Genomic DNA, 13,057 nt, shown 5'->3' on the forward strand with positions numbered 1-13,057 from the left:
AATCAGCAAAGAATACTGTGAAGAAATGACCAGTCAGGTAAAAACAAAAGCTGGAAGCACAGTGAAGAAAGTGTCAAGGAGGACAAAGTGACCAAGTGTGTCAATGCTGCTGCTGTCTCAAGGAAGGTTGGAACAGAGACTTGGCCACTGCAATGAGCAGCATGTGTATCACCAGGGACATTGGCAAGAGTAGTTCTAATATATTCATGGGAGTAGATGTTCCACTGGAGTCAAAAAGAGGATTATGGGAAACTGTGCTGGGAGACAGCCTATCTCTGACCACCCATGAGGGGAGTAGTTGTGCAAGACAGAGAGGGAAACACATAATCCACATTGAAAAAAATTGGCACTGGCTAGACACAAATTTCCTCTTTCCAAAAAAAAGCTATAGGGGAAAGTGAACTTGAAAGGTGGAAGCTGACAATTACATTGTACAGGTCATTTCAAGAAAAGAACTCCAGAAAACTCAGATGGATTCTTGTGTTTCCAGTTTATTCAACAGAAAAGAGATGATCTCACTGATGTTGGGGTCTGCTCATACCCATGAAGGGTTTATGAATGTCTGGGTAAAAGCAGCTCCCTACAAGAAAAGACAAGGGCTTTTCCCAGCTTCTGCCTTCAACAGAGCTTAGGCTCCTTGACCCACAGCAGAATTTTCTGGGTTTTCTTTTTTTAGAGAGAGAGCACTTGTTGGAAGGGTCATCAGGTTGACAGAGGAATTGTTTCCATAATGGGAATACAGGGATTGTCAAAAGCAAGAGGAATGTGTCCTGGGGCTAGATGACAGGACCAGAGGATGACCTCCTGCTTTCAGCTTCCATGTGAGGAACAACATAATCCAACAGGGGGTCAGTGTCCACCTCAGAAATAAAATTCTCTTCTCTAAGGGTCTTGGTCTGCCTATCAGGAGTGACTGTCATCTTTCCAGAGGGGATAGTCATCATCTCAGAGTCTATAGCCCTCTTTCCACGGGGCATGGTTCTTCCAGAGGTCCAAAAATAATTAGGAATCATAGTCGTCTCTCCACTGGTCATGGTTTCTCCAACGGTCTCAATCCTCCCTTCCAGAGCTACAGTGAAATTTCCAAAGGACTCAGTTTCCCTTGTAGGGGTCACAGTCCCACCTCTGTTTCTTGTAGTCATATTTTGAAACTTTCCATGGGTATTAGTGGCCAGAGACTTTCCTCCTGGGAATGAAATCCTCATATCAGCGGTCCAAGCTTTGGTTATAGCTGGCCTTTCAGGGCCAGTTCTTGGAGAATTCATAGCAGTTGAGAACCAAACTTTTGGTGAAGGAGTTGAGCTGGACTCTAGAGAAAATCATCAGAACAGGATGAGACTCCTACTGCTTCCTTCCCATCCTATTAATTACTGGCAGGACTACAACTGAAGTACATGCTCCCAAAATCCAGAGTTGAAGGATTTTATAATACACCCACTTGAGGGCACAGATAAAATCCCACCATATGGAAGACCTGCTCCTTGACTTCATCACATTAACGTGACCCCAGACACACATGGGGACTCAGAACATTTACTAGATTTCTGGTGAATGACCCCAGGGAGCCTGCCAGTCTTCTATGCTTAAGGCCTCACTTTGACCTCTCTGATTGTGCATTCAACAAGACCTTGCTGCCCCAAGTCCTAATAACAGAAACCTCCTGTGTCCCCCATTGTAGGAGGCACCAGGAACAATGTCAAGAGGCAAGGAGGCCACTCTAGACAGCATTTTGTAAAGAACTGGGTTGGAGTCCTATCTTTGGCCCTGACTAGCAGTGTTAGCTTTCTGAGCCCCAGTTTCTTGGTGTATAAAATGATGGGTATAAACCAACTCAAAGGATGTTTCAGCTCTAGCATGCCAGGTTCCATCTCCTAAACACTGGGGCAGTCTCTACTATCAATGAGATGTCAAAAGAAATCTGACTTCCTTTTCTGGCCCTTGTCCCATGAAAACAGGAGGAAGCAAGAGAGAAATAAACTAGCATATGTTGAACACTAACTATGAGCCCGTAGTTTTCATTCTTTACTTCTTTTCATTCTTGTAATAATGTCATGAGTATAAGGATCATTTCTGTTTTACAGATAGGGAAACCAAAGCTCAGAGAGGTCACTTGGAGCACATCTCTAAACCAAGAAAATGGATTGGCCTGACATCAGAACTTATTCTCTTCCCTCGAAGTCATGCTGCCTCACCAAAGCCTTCAGATCTAACAGAAGGGACCCAGCCAGAGCCCAGTTACACAACTTCTAACCCCAGTTCCAGGCAATGGCTACTCACCATTCTGTACCAGGAGACTATTCAACTTGCTGACAAGGGGGAAAGGGCCAGTGCCACAGAAAGCACCCTTGGTGTCATCCAGGTCCAATGTCCACACCATGGCTCCCCCAAAATTCTCTCTCTTTATGAACATTGCCTGAAAAAGTAGTAGTCAATCAACCTGCTACGCTGGGCAACACCCAGACTGGGTACAATGGCAAAACACTGAAGACAGACCCTCGGGAAACACCACAGGAGCAAGAGAGCCAGTGTTTGAATCCAGCCTCTAACCAATTCCTAGCTGAGGGATCTTGAAAAGGTCACACAAACCTTAGTGCCTTTGGGCACCAGGGTGGCTCAGTCGGTTAAGCGACTGCCTGCAGCTCAGGTAATGATCCCAGGGTCCTGGGATCAAGCCCCACATCAGGCTCCATGCTCAGAGGGGAGTCTGTTTCTCCCTCTCCCTCCATCCCTCCCCACTGCTTATGCATTCTCTCTCTCATACTCTCTCTCTCTCTCTCTCAAATAAATAAATATTTAAAAACAGCAACAACAACAACAACAAAAAACCTTATGTGTCTTAGTTGACTCATTTATGAAAAAGGATAGTAACATTTCCAACATGTTTAGGGGCCAAAGAATTCCTACAAGTACACACTACGGCAAGGATGGAGCTCAAAGACATTATACTGAGTGAAAGAAGCCAATCACGAAAGGACGAATACTGTATGACTCCACTCACAGGTGGTCCTCAGAGTTGTCACTTGCAACCAGCGGCTGGAAAGATGAGAAAGTTCTGGAGATGTTAGGTGGTGATAGTTACACGATAATATGAATGCGCTTAGTGGTACTGAACTGGACGCCTAAAATGGGTTAAATGGCAAATTTTATGTCATGCATATTTTGCCACAATTTTAAAAATAGATTTAAAAGAAAGAGTTCCTACCTGTAAAATATTTGGAGCAATACTTTGCACCGAGTAAATGTTCATAAATATTTTAAACTGTTTCTCCAAGATCCCAAGGCTAATCAACATTATCATCATTCTAAATAGATGTTGATACATTATTTTAGAATCACTTCCATGTAGCTTATCTCACAATGATGCTATAGAGAAGAGAGAAACTACCTTCACAGATAAGAAAATAAAGGCTTTTGCCCATGATTTCTTAAACCTCAGCTATAACTAGAGGGCAGGGTTTAGACTCCAACCCGGGTCCTATTATTACTTTACTGGTGTTCTCTGTCAGGGTTGATGGAAAAGACAGACTCCATCACCTCTGCATAGCTGCATGACTTGGCCAAATCACTTTGGCCTCCTTTCTGGGATTTACTTTCCCCAAATGTAGAATAAGAAGAAGGAGGAACCCAATTAGAGCTCAGCTGAAACTGTGAAGACTTCGAGTTTTTATCCTGCTTACAAATGAACAAGTTAGCCTGCCAGTTTTATGTGTACACGTGCACGCACAGGATCTCTGGATCAGAGAACAGACCAGCGATGCTCGCTGCAACACAACAGTCAGAAGAGCACCTAGATCTTGGTCCTCGTGCACCAGTTGCCCAGAGAATGACACGGCAAAGGCCAGATAGTCACCTCCACGTGCAGGAAGGGGTCAGCACAGGCTCCTGAACTCATGAGCTCATCAAGGACAGCCGGCAAATCAGACCGTCATCCGGAGAGAGGGAGAGCCTCACTGGAACGTAGACAAGCCCTCTCTGTGGAGGGGACCTCTACATCTGGGACCATAGCAAGGGCTCTGAGGGAGAGGGAGAGGCAGCTTCCTATTTTCATTAGAGCTCGTCCGCTTCCTTTGCTCAGAGGGCCCAGACCGTGCAGGAACACTGAGAAATCCAGGAATAATTTTCTCCCGATGATGATCTCTGAGGTTTCTTTAAGCTCTGGGATTCTGGGATGAAATCCCTTAATCAGCCTCACACAGGGTTCTGCCCCCCCTCTAGTTCTTCAAGGCGTGGTAACAGCCCCTCAAAGCGAGGACACCATCCTGGCTGGCCTGGGTCCTCTCCCAGCATACATAGGTCAATTCCTTCTCCCGTGTCCTGAGGGTCATATTCTTAATTCCATCCAACTGGGTAATTCCACTGAGTCACTGAATTTTTCTGTGTGTGTCTTCTGGTCCCAAACCAGAGTAAGATCCTGGAGGCTGAAAGCCATGCTCTCTACCTCTCTCCCCGCAGCAGGCTTCACCCAGCAATATGCACAGGGGAGGTTACAGTGGATCTTCATGAATGTTGCCCTCTCTGATGCTTTCTACCCCAAACTTCCTCCAAAGAACAGCTGACACCTGTTACTTCTGCATCACCGATAATAGAGGAGACTGGAACTTCTAATAAGCCCCGATATCCTGGTAGTTGCCAAGTCCTGATCATTTCTTATTCAAAAATTACCTCCTCTTCCAACCACCTGGTCCACGCCCTCACTATCTTCCCTGCACACCTCTGCATTCCCCAGTGCTTTCAGAATGCCAGAGTGCTTACAGCAGGATCCCATGGGGACATACTAAGAACAGTTTCCAAATTCTTTCTAAGACCTGCTAAATACTCAGGGATGGAACCAAGAATTTCTATATTTGTCAAGTCTCAGGTGATTCCAAAGCATGGGCAGGTTTGGAAATCACCAAAGGCATATCATTTCTGTTGTAATTCACTATGGAAACCCGCCTGGCTCACTTCCATTCAACATCGCTTGCATGGGGTGAGGGGGTGATCAGAGTTAGGTTCTAAAGGCTTCAAACTTACAGGTCATATGCCTGGTCAGAAACCTGATTTTGTGTTAAAATACCTGCAAGAAGTGGGCCACACACCTTCACCAGGATTCAAGTCCCTCTATAAACCAGCCTGCACTTCACCACCTTCTCTTACACTTAACAAAAATTCTCTGCCCCACACCCAAATTCTTTGAACCTACTTTGAATGAGCTTTCAGTACCCACTGAACCTCTCCCCCTGTCCTTATTTCCCCCTGCGGCTCACCTCCATCAGGAGGCCCTCCCTGACTCTCGTACCCCACATATCAGTGCCACTCATGGAACGCTTAGCATGGTCTACCTTGTATTGCTATTTATCTGTTATGAAATTATCTGGTCCAAACAGAAAAGAAGAAACGTTGCCAAAAATCTGTGTAAACCGAAAGAAGTCATTTCTCCCCTCAAAACCAAAATTCCTTCTCTTCAAAAGGAGAGGGTTGAATAGACGGGATTAGGAAACCCCAGGTAGGTCAGGTACCTGAGACTCACCTGATCCAGCCACCCTCGCCTTTTTATCCTCCAACCAGTACATGCACACACATGCATGCGTGTACATGTGCGCACGTGCGCGCGCGCACACACACACACACACACACACATTGTACAGATAAGAGTCTCATGGGAACCAGAAGAAAACTATATTCCGGAGCAAGAAAGGACCAAGGTCTTACCTTGTGACTGAAGCTGATGGCATTATCATAGCCAACCCACTCCTTCCCCTTGTAGGCGTAGGGGACATGCTGAAAATCAATCCAGTGCTTTGTCGCTCTCTGGAGAAAGGAGCAAACCTGCCCGGAGGATCACCAGGTTAGTTCTGGGAAGAGTCATGGAGAGAAATGCCAGCAGACACACTGCTCTTTTCCCAGTAGTGAAGAAACCAAGGGCCCCTCCCCCGAGAGTAGGAAAAGGCGGACCAAAGAGGTACCGGGAAGCCACTCACAGAGGACCTTCTCTTTCCTGAACAAATTCCTACTAGAACATGTTCCTTTCTCTAATGTCCATGATGGAAAGGGAGACAGAACCAAGGAGTGGCTGACATCCTTAGAAACCAAATCAGGTCTTGGCTAAATAACATCAATGCCAATACTAACGGTAATCTATCCCACCTGACCAAACCCAGATCTCTTCCCAAGAGTTACCATAAACAAACCTCTCCACTCTTCATTAGAAATCAGCCTGAAGGGCCCAGTCTCGGTAGTTATCACACTAGCTTGTGAACCTCCAATAAATTTAAAGTTCTCAAAGGTAGGGAGAACTGGGTAATTATAATCACTCAACCATCTGAGTGACTACTAGGTGACCGGGCTTGTACTGGAAACCCTATGCCACAAATAAGTCGAAGTGTTCCAGCCCGTTGTAGAAGCTCATGCCCCAGGCTTTTTTTCTTTCCTTTCTTCCTCTCTTTGGTTCTTTAAAGGTTCCGTCAACATCTTTTTGGCTGTAATGTTGTTCAAGAATATTATTTCCACTATGCCATCACTTGTAGGAAAACCTTCACTGGCTTAGCAGGAAAACCTCTCCAACCAGCCAGCAGAGAGCAAAGACTGGGGAGACCCTGTGCCTCCACTCCTACCTAAGGCACCCACATACACCATGTGCCCCAGCACCTGCTGTCGTTTGCCTGGGAGGCCCTTTCCTCTCATCATTCCTGCCCATCAGGATTCTTCCTGTGCTCCAAAGCTCTGCTCCATGAAACCTTTCCAGATCCCTAAGCCACACCCCCCCCTGTTTCTCTTATTATCCTCCCTTGTGTTTGTATCCCCTTGGGTCCATATCTCTTCCTTCCACTCAGTAGAAAGCTTTGTTGAGACAGAGAATAAGGGAATGGAACTGGGGGAAGAAGAAAGAATCTGTAGGAAGGAAAGTCTTGAATTGCTTCTAAAGAATCCAGTAGTGGGAGGGAAGGGAATCAGGGAGTGAAGATGAAACAAGATTGGCCAGGAGAGCTTAGTGATTGAAGCTGGGGAGGGGTAGGTGGGAGTGGTGGGGGGGGGAGAGGAGGTTACACTATTCTTTTACTTTTGCAAATGTTTGAAATTATATATATTTCAGATATTATTTTTATTTAGGCCAGATAGTCATAAGTCAGGATTGACTTGCATAACAGTTAAGATTCTTTCGAGCCCCCCCCACTTGGACTTGACTGAGCCCCTTATCCCCTACAAGGGACTCAAATACCTTCCCCTGAAGAAAAAGGAAGTATCTCTGATAGTGGATTTCTCCTGCACTGGTAAACCACTTCTTTGTCCTGTCTCCAGTCCTCACCCTTGCCTCTGCCCCGCTGACCTTGCTCTTGCTCTGTTAGAGGATGGAGAAGCCCTAACAGATAGACGTCCCTATTTCTGTCACCTCATAATAAGCCAGGAAGCCAGACTGCTTGGTGTACTTTCCTGGAGATGCAGGTCCCACGGCTTCAGCCTGCAGTCCATTCTTGGAGGCTTTAAGGAGGCGAAAGGTACGCCCATAGGTGGGGAAGCCCATGAGGAGCTTCTCTGGGGGCGCCCCCAGCTTTCGCCAGTAATTCATGGTGTACGCCTGCAGGAGATAGAACACAAACCCCTACATGTTATGGAGGGCCGATGCCCCGGGCTCACGGCAGGCATCTGGGCCCCTTGAGGTCTTTCCTTACCGAAGAGCTGGGGTCTCCAGACAGAGAGTACAGGGGGCTGTTGTGCCCTGTGAGCTTTTCCCAGCTTCCATGAAAGTCATAAGACAAGACATTGATGAAATCCAGGAGTCTGTGGAGGCCGAAAGGAGGAGATAAGCAGATTGGGCTAACGAGATTTTCAAGTCAGATCAACCATGGGACTAGCCAGCTAACTAGCTGTGCCCTGGCCACCCAAGCTGCCCTCCCATCTCAGCCCAGGCTGCCCGCCCGTCTGTGTCTTCTACTTGAGATGAGCCGCCGCAGCAAACTGCTGATCAGGGACAGCCATGCCTCAGAACTTGGGCCATCCTGAGAGCTTCCAGGGAAGTAGGCAGGAGTCGGACATGAAAACACATTTGTGGGGCGCCTGGGTGGCTCAGTTGGTTAAGCATCTGCTTTCAGTTCAGGTCATGATCCCACGGTCCTGGGATCGAGTCCTGTGTCGGGCTCCCCACTCGGGAGGGAGACTGTTTCCACTCCCTCTGCCCCTCCTCCCATGCTCACGCTCACACTCGCTCACTCTCTCAAATAAATAAATAAAATCTTTTTAAAAATTTTCAGAAGGAAACACACTCGTGCCTGACGCAAGTACTAACAGGTTGCGTAAATATCATGAGGAAGGCAGTACTGCCCACAGCAGCTAAAGAGCATCTGTCCTTCCACCATTCGAGGCGCCAGGGAAACCATGTCTTCCAGAACACTTTCAGAATGAACAAGCGTCAGTAAGCACTTACCAGGTCACAGGCGTAAAGGTGTACAAGGATTCCGTCATTTAATTTTAACCTGGTCAATGGCCTCAGTGTCACAGTGGTCTCCATTTTAGAGCTGAAGATGGTGAGACTCTGCCAGGCTCACTAACTTGCCTGCGGTCACCCAGCTGCCTGAGGGTCAGACTCCCTCAATCCTGTCTGCTATCCACACCAATGCTGACAAACTCTATGCCCCACGGGGTCTCTCTCCCTGGCCCCCACACTGAAACCCGGCTTTCTGGTGTCATCACACACAACACCCCATCCTCTCTTTCCTTCTGCACCGGCCTCAGCTCCTCCTCTGTAAAAATTCCATTCTTGAGGTTTGAGAAATTAGCCCAGAGTTGGCATGTCCAGAAAGAGTGAGTTCTGAGTGCTGCCTGGTGGCTCATGGGTTAAGTGACTGCCTTCGGCTTGGGTCAGGATCCCAGGGTCCAGGGATTAAGCCCAGGGTCAGGCTCCCTGCTCAGCGGGGAGTTTGCTTCTCCCTCTGCCTGCAGCTCCCCCTGCCGCTCTCTAGCTCTCCCGACAAATAAGTAAAATCTTTTAAAAAGAAAAAAAAAAAAAAAAGTTATGAGCTATTCTTTTCTCTGCTTTGTAACTTGCACAAAGACGGGTACTAGGAAAGCTGAGCCTGGCTGGGCTTTCCTATTTTTGTATTTGTGGCGGTGGGTGATTTTTCATTTGCCTCTGATGCCAGCCATGGGCGGCAGAGCGTATGTCTACAGCTGTCCCCTGGGACGGCAGAGGCCGGGCCCATGGGATGCTTGCCTGTGAGACCCAGCAAAAGGCTTTGCGGAACCCACTACCCAAGAGGACGTGATGGTTGGGACTGATTCTACACTCCATCTCTGATCTCCTAAAGAAAGCCCGGGCTATGTGGAGCTGAGCTAACCTTTGTCCCCACCCGTGTCCCTCAGCTGGATGCCCCCCCACCACCACCACCAGCTCTTGTGCATGGAGAACTCAGGGGAAGTGCGGGGGCGGTGCATTGGTTGTGAGCGTGAGCTGCCTCCTTGCCTCCCACGTCCTGCCCCGCCAGGCAGCACGCACTCACCCTCCTAGAGGGCGCACGTCATAAGCCGTCCGGATGATCTGTGGGTCCCCAGAGACGGCGGCAGAGAGCAGCAGCCTGGGACGCGCCGTGAGCATCGCCTCCTGCCGGAAGGCAAACAGGAGCTCCTACCAAGAAAGACGCGGACGCAGCGTCCGCACCGTCAGGAAAAGAAAGTATCAGCCAGGAAAACTATTTACAGAGCCCTTCGAGCCAGGCTCTGAGGACACAGAGGGGAGCCAGACACGGGCCCTTCCCCTAGGCTCGCGAGAGAGGTGGCCTCGAGCCACCATGATAACTGACTTAATAGAGGGAGGGGTAGAGGCGTGGCCGGCAGGGTCGGGAGCACAGGCTGCAGACTGTCTGCCTGAGGGAGACCCGGCAGCTGCCGAAAGGAGGCGTCACTTGGGCTGGCCTGCTGCAATAGGACCTGATTGTGACCAAGAGCAAGAGCCACAAGACTCCTGCTCTTTCGCCTGACACTTATAAGATGATGGTAGTAAAAGAACGTTCTACCACCATTCTCCTGCCCCTGCCCCTGGCCTTGTGCTCCTCCTGCGCCATGAGCCCAGATATGATAAAAATCGAATCATTGCTGGATCCTGGAGCCCGCCGGACTTGGCCTTACTTCAAGTAAGAGGAGGAAAGTCCACCGGTCACTCTTGGGGCTGCCTCTCAGTCCAGGGTACAAGAAGAAGAGGTCCAGACCGTCAAACTTATGTCTCCTCAGGAGGGATATAACCGAACCAATAAACCTTCCCCGGTTGGATAATGTGGACAGCATAGTGGTGAACCTGCAGGAGACCCGGGGTGAGGCGGGGAAGGAGGGCTTTCTGCAGAACCGCAACCTCTACAAAGCCCTTTGGTTCTTGCCCGGCAGAGGGCACACAGCTATGGCTGGAGGAAAGGAAGGCGGGTCCATCCTTCTTAGAAGCCCCTCCCAGCACGGGGCGGGGCGGGGCTAAATACCCGCGATGGAGGAATTCAAACAGTAGGGAGGGGGCTGCAGTCTCACCTGGTAGTGCCGAAATTCCACCCACCAATGGACAGCAGTGTTCTCAGCTCCGCGTTCCTGTGATGGGGGATAAATGGAGGTAACCTGGGGCCCCACTCCAGTGGGTCCCTGGGGAACAGTGCAAAGTAGAGGGGGAGGGTGGAGAAGTGAAAGAGGAAGGGAGGTGGAGGGAGGGAGAGGAGAGCAGAGCAAAGCACAGGGAAGAAAAGGAAGGAAAAGAGGGGAGAACAATCAAACCATGGGTCATCACAACCCAGGTTCCCCCCAGGCTTGTCCAAAGTCCACAAAACTCCCCCTCATCCCCATGATGTTCCCACATAAAGAAGAAGAAAGAAGTAGTCTGAAATGGTTTTTTTTTTTTTTCACTGTTTTCTTAGGCGACAAGTATTTATTGAGCAATTACTATGCGCGGTTGATGGCTTTAGGTGCTTGACTGAGATACAACAGAGAGTGAGACAGACAAGCTCCCTGCTCTCAGGGAGCCTGTGATCAAGTGACAAGGATTTTTACCTTGGCCATCTATAATCATTCACACAGAGACAGACCTCCCCTTGGACAGGGAGAGAACCCAGGAGTTGTGGGGAGGAATAGTTAAGCAAGCACTTAATGAGCACCAGCTGTGTCCAAGGCACTCCCCCAGCCACTGGTATACAAACATATTGGAGACCCTGCTCCTTGCCTTGGGGGGGTGGGACTTATTGGCTGGGGGGTGCAGGTGACAAATGGTAATAAAGACCCTAGCATTTGTGATGGGCAGGCTCTCCTTGAAGCACTCGAACAGCATGAGTACATGAACTCCACCCCACTGGCTTGAAGGGTGAGTTGGGAGTTACCAGGCAGAGGCAACAAAGGCCTCACAAGGGCAAGGAGGAAAGAATGAGCTTGGGTGTTATTCAACAGGGAGTTCTCAGGCGGGGATGCTCCCAAGGCCCACTTGAGAGGAGGCTAGGACCTCCTGAAAAAATGATCCCCACATGCCAATGAACACACCTCTGCTTGAGTTTGTTGAACTCTGCATACGTAGTTTTCTCATCCTGGGGATCCTTAGCAACAATCTGATTGTTGTTCATTGAGGCAAAGGCAAATATCAGGTGGGTGCAGAGAAAGGGGTCCAGGTCCTGGGGCAAGACGGAGGCAGGGCTGGCGCGACCCTGTGCCCAGCTGGTGAAATAACACACCAGTTTGTAGGCAGCGCCTGGCAAGGGAGGACATGTGTTAGCTGGCAGAGACCAAGGGAGGGTATGGAGCTTGGCTTCCGCTGACCGCTGTGACCACAGCCTGGGAGGCCTGGCCACCAGAATACCCCGACCCCCATGCAAACACAGCCCAAAGCAACCCTGAGGTCTGCCCCCCCCCCACCCCTACTGCTGAGGCCCCAGGGGGAAAAGAGTGCTTTATGCAGTCCTGATCAGAATGGATCCTCGAGTCTGGATCCTGGCACACAGAGCGACACAAATGGCTGGGACTAAAAATCCTCCACTGAACTGCAGCATATCAATGATCTGGGACACAGGAACTGGGACAGGGAGGGCTGCAAGGGACACTCCACACAGAGAACTTAGCCAGAGAAGCTCCCCAGCTCTGGAGAGGAGGACGCAATGTCCTTACCATCGTGCTGTTTCAGCACAAGAACCAGGCCTGCAGGAAACAAAGGATGGAATCACACTCAAATTCCCATGCTCTCCCCGAGTGACATGCCCCAGCCCCACTCCGGTCCTCCAGGGCACCCACGAACTGGGGCCCATAGCCAGACACTGACACACACATGGAGACATGCTGTGTTCACTGGCTTCCTCTTCTCTAAGTTGAGCCACTGTTGCCAGATCTATCAAAGCTCCTATTCACCCCAATAAACACCACATCGATTCACACATGCTGATTAGCATGGGGACAACGATGACTTAGAAGTCCCAGCAAAAGCTCTAGGCCAGTGATTCTCCCCCTGGCTGTAAGTATAAAACGTAGTAATGTTCTGGCTCCTCCCCTAGAGATTCTGATATCACTGGTCCAACGTAGAACGGGGCGTAAAGATAATTAATGGGTAGCTGGATTGGAGAACCACTGCTCAGCTCACTCCTGCCTGGGCTCTTCCAGCCCTTCGCTGTTTCCCATCCCACCTCCATCTAATCCAGCCCCAAGCCCCTGGCTGCTTCTCGGGCACTCGAGAGGTGACAAACGTAGGAAGCCTGGTATCTCCTGGACTGAGTAATATTGTGGGGGCTGGGACCTGCCACACTCACCAATCCACAGCAACAGTCTGCCCATCTCAGAGGTCTGAGAGCTGTGAGCTTAGGGCTCGAGCCCCTTTATAGGAGCTCTGGGACAGTGCTGGCATAGCCCAGCTACACACACACACAAAGCCAGGGGCAGTGATTAATGGGCTGCTGCCCGAGTCACAGTGACCCCAGCACCTCCCATCCTCCCTCTCCAGTCGAGCTGTAGCTCTCAGAGCTTGCAAAGTGATAGCTCGGTCTGACACTGGCATGCAGTGGGTGTCTGCCAAGGGCCATGGCGAGTTCAGGGCAGTGCTCAGCCCTGTTCCTGGGATTTGTCCCCCAGGGATTGAGTATGA

General features: G+C 49.7%; 1 protein-coding gene across 1 annotated transcript; it reads right to left on the bottom strand.

Moving 5' to 3' along the window:
- Positions 1 to 479: 479 nt before the first annotated feature.
- On the bottom strand, positions 480 to 12,750 carry LOC111143706 (oviductal glycoprotein 1). The gene is given in 13 exon segments (XM_022497529.1): positions 480 to 732; positions 735 to 779; positions 782 to 1,309; positions 2,278 to 2,413; positions 5,692 to 5,808; positions 7,370 to 7,555; positions 7,650 to 7,758; positions 9,474 to 9,598; positions 10,099 to 10,264; positions 10,486 to 10,542; positions 11,476 to 11,680; positions 12,094 to 12,123; positions 12,726 to 12,750. Coding segments are annotated over 13 exon segments (1,833 nt in total). The 3' UTR covers positions 480 to 628.
- Positions 12,751 to 13,057: the final 307 nt, after the last annotated feature.

This window comes from Enhydra lutris, unplaced genomic scaffold (assembly GCF_002288905.1).
Source record: "Enhydra lutris kenyoni isolate GAN:26980312 unplaced genomic scaffold, ASM228890v2 scaffoldscaffold9, whole genome shotgun sequence".
Lineage (NCBI taxonomy): Eukaryota > Metazoa > Chordata > Mammalia > Carnivora > Mustelidae > Enhydra > Enhydra lutris.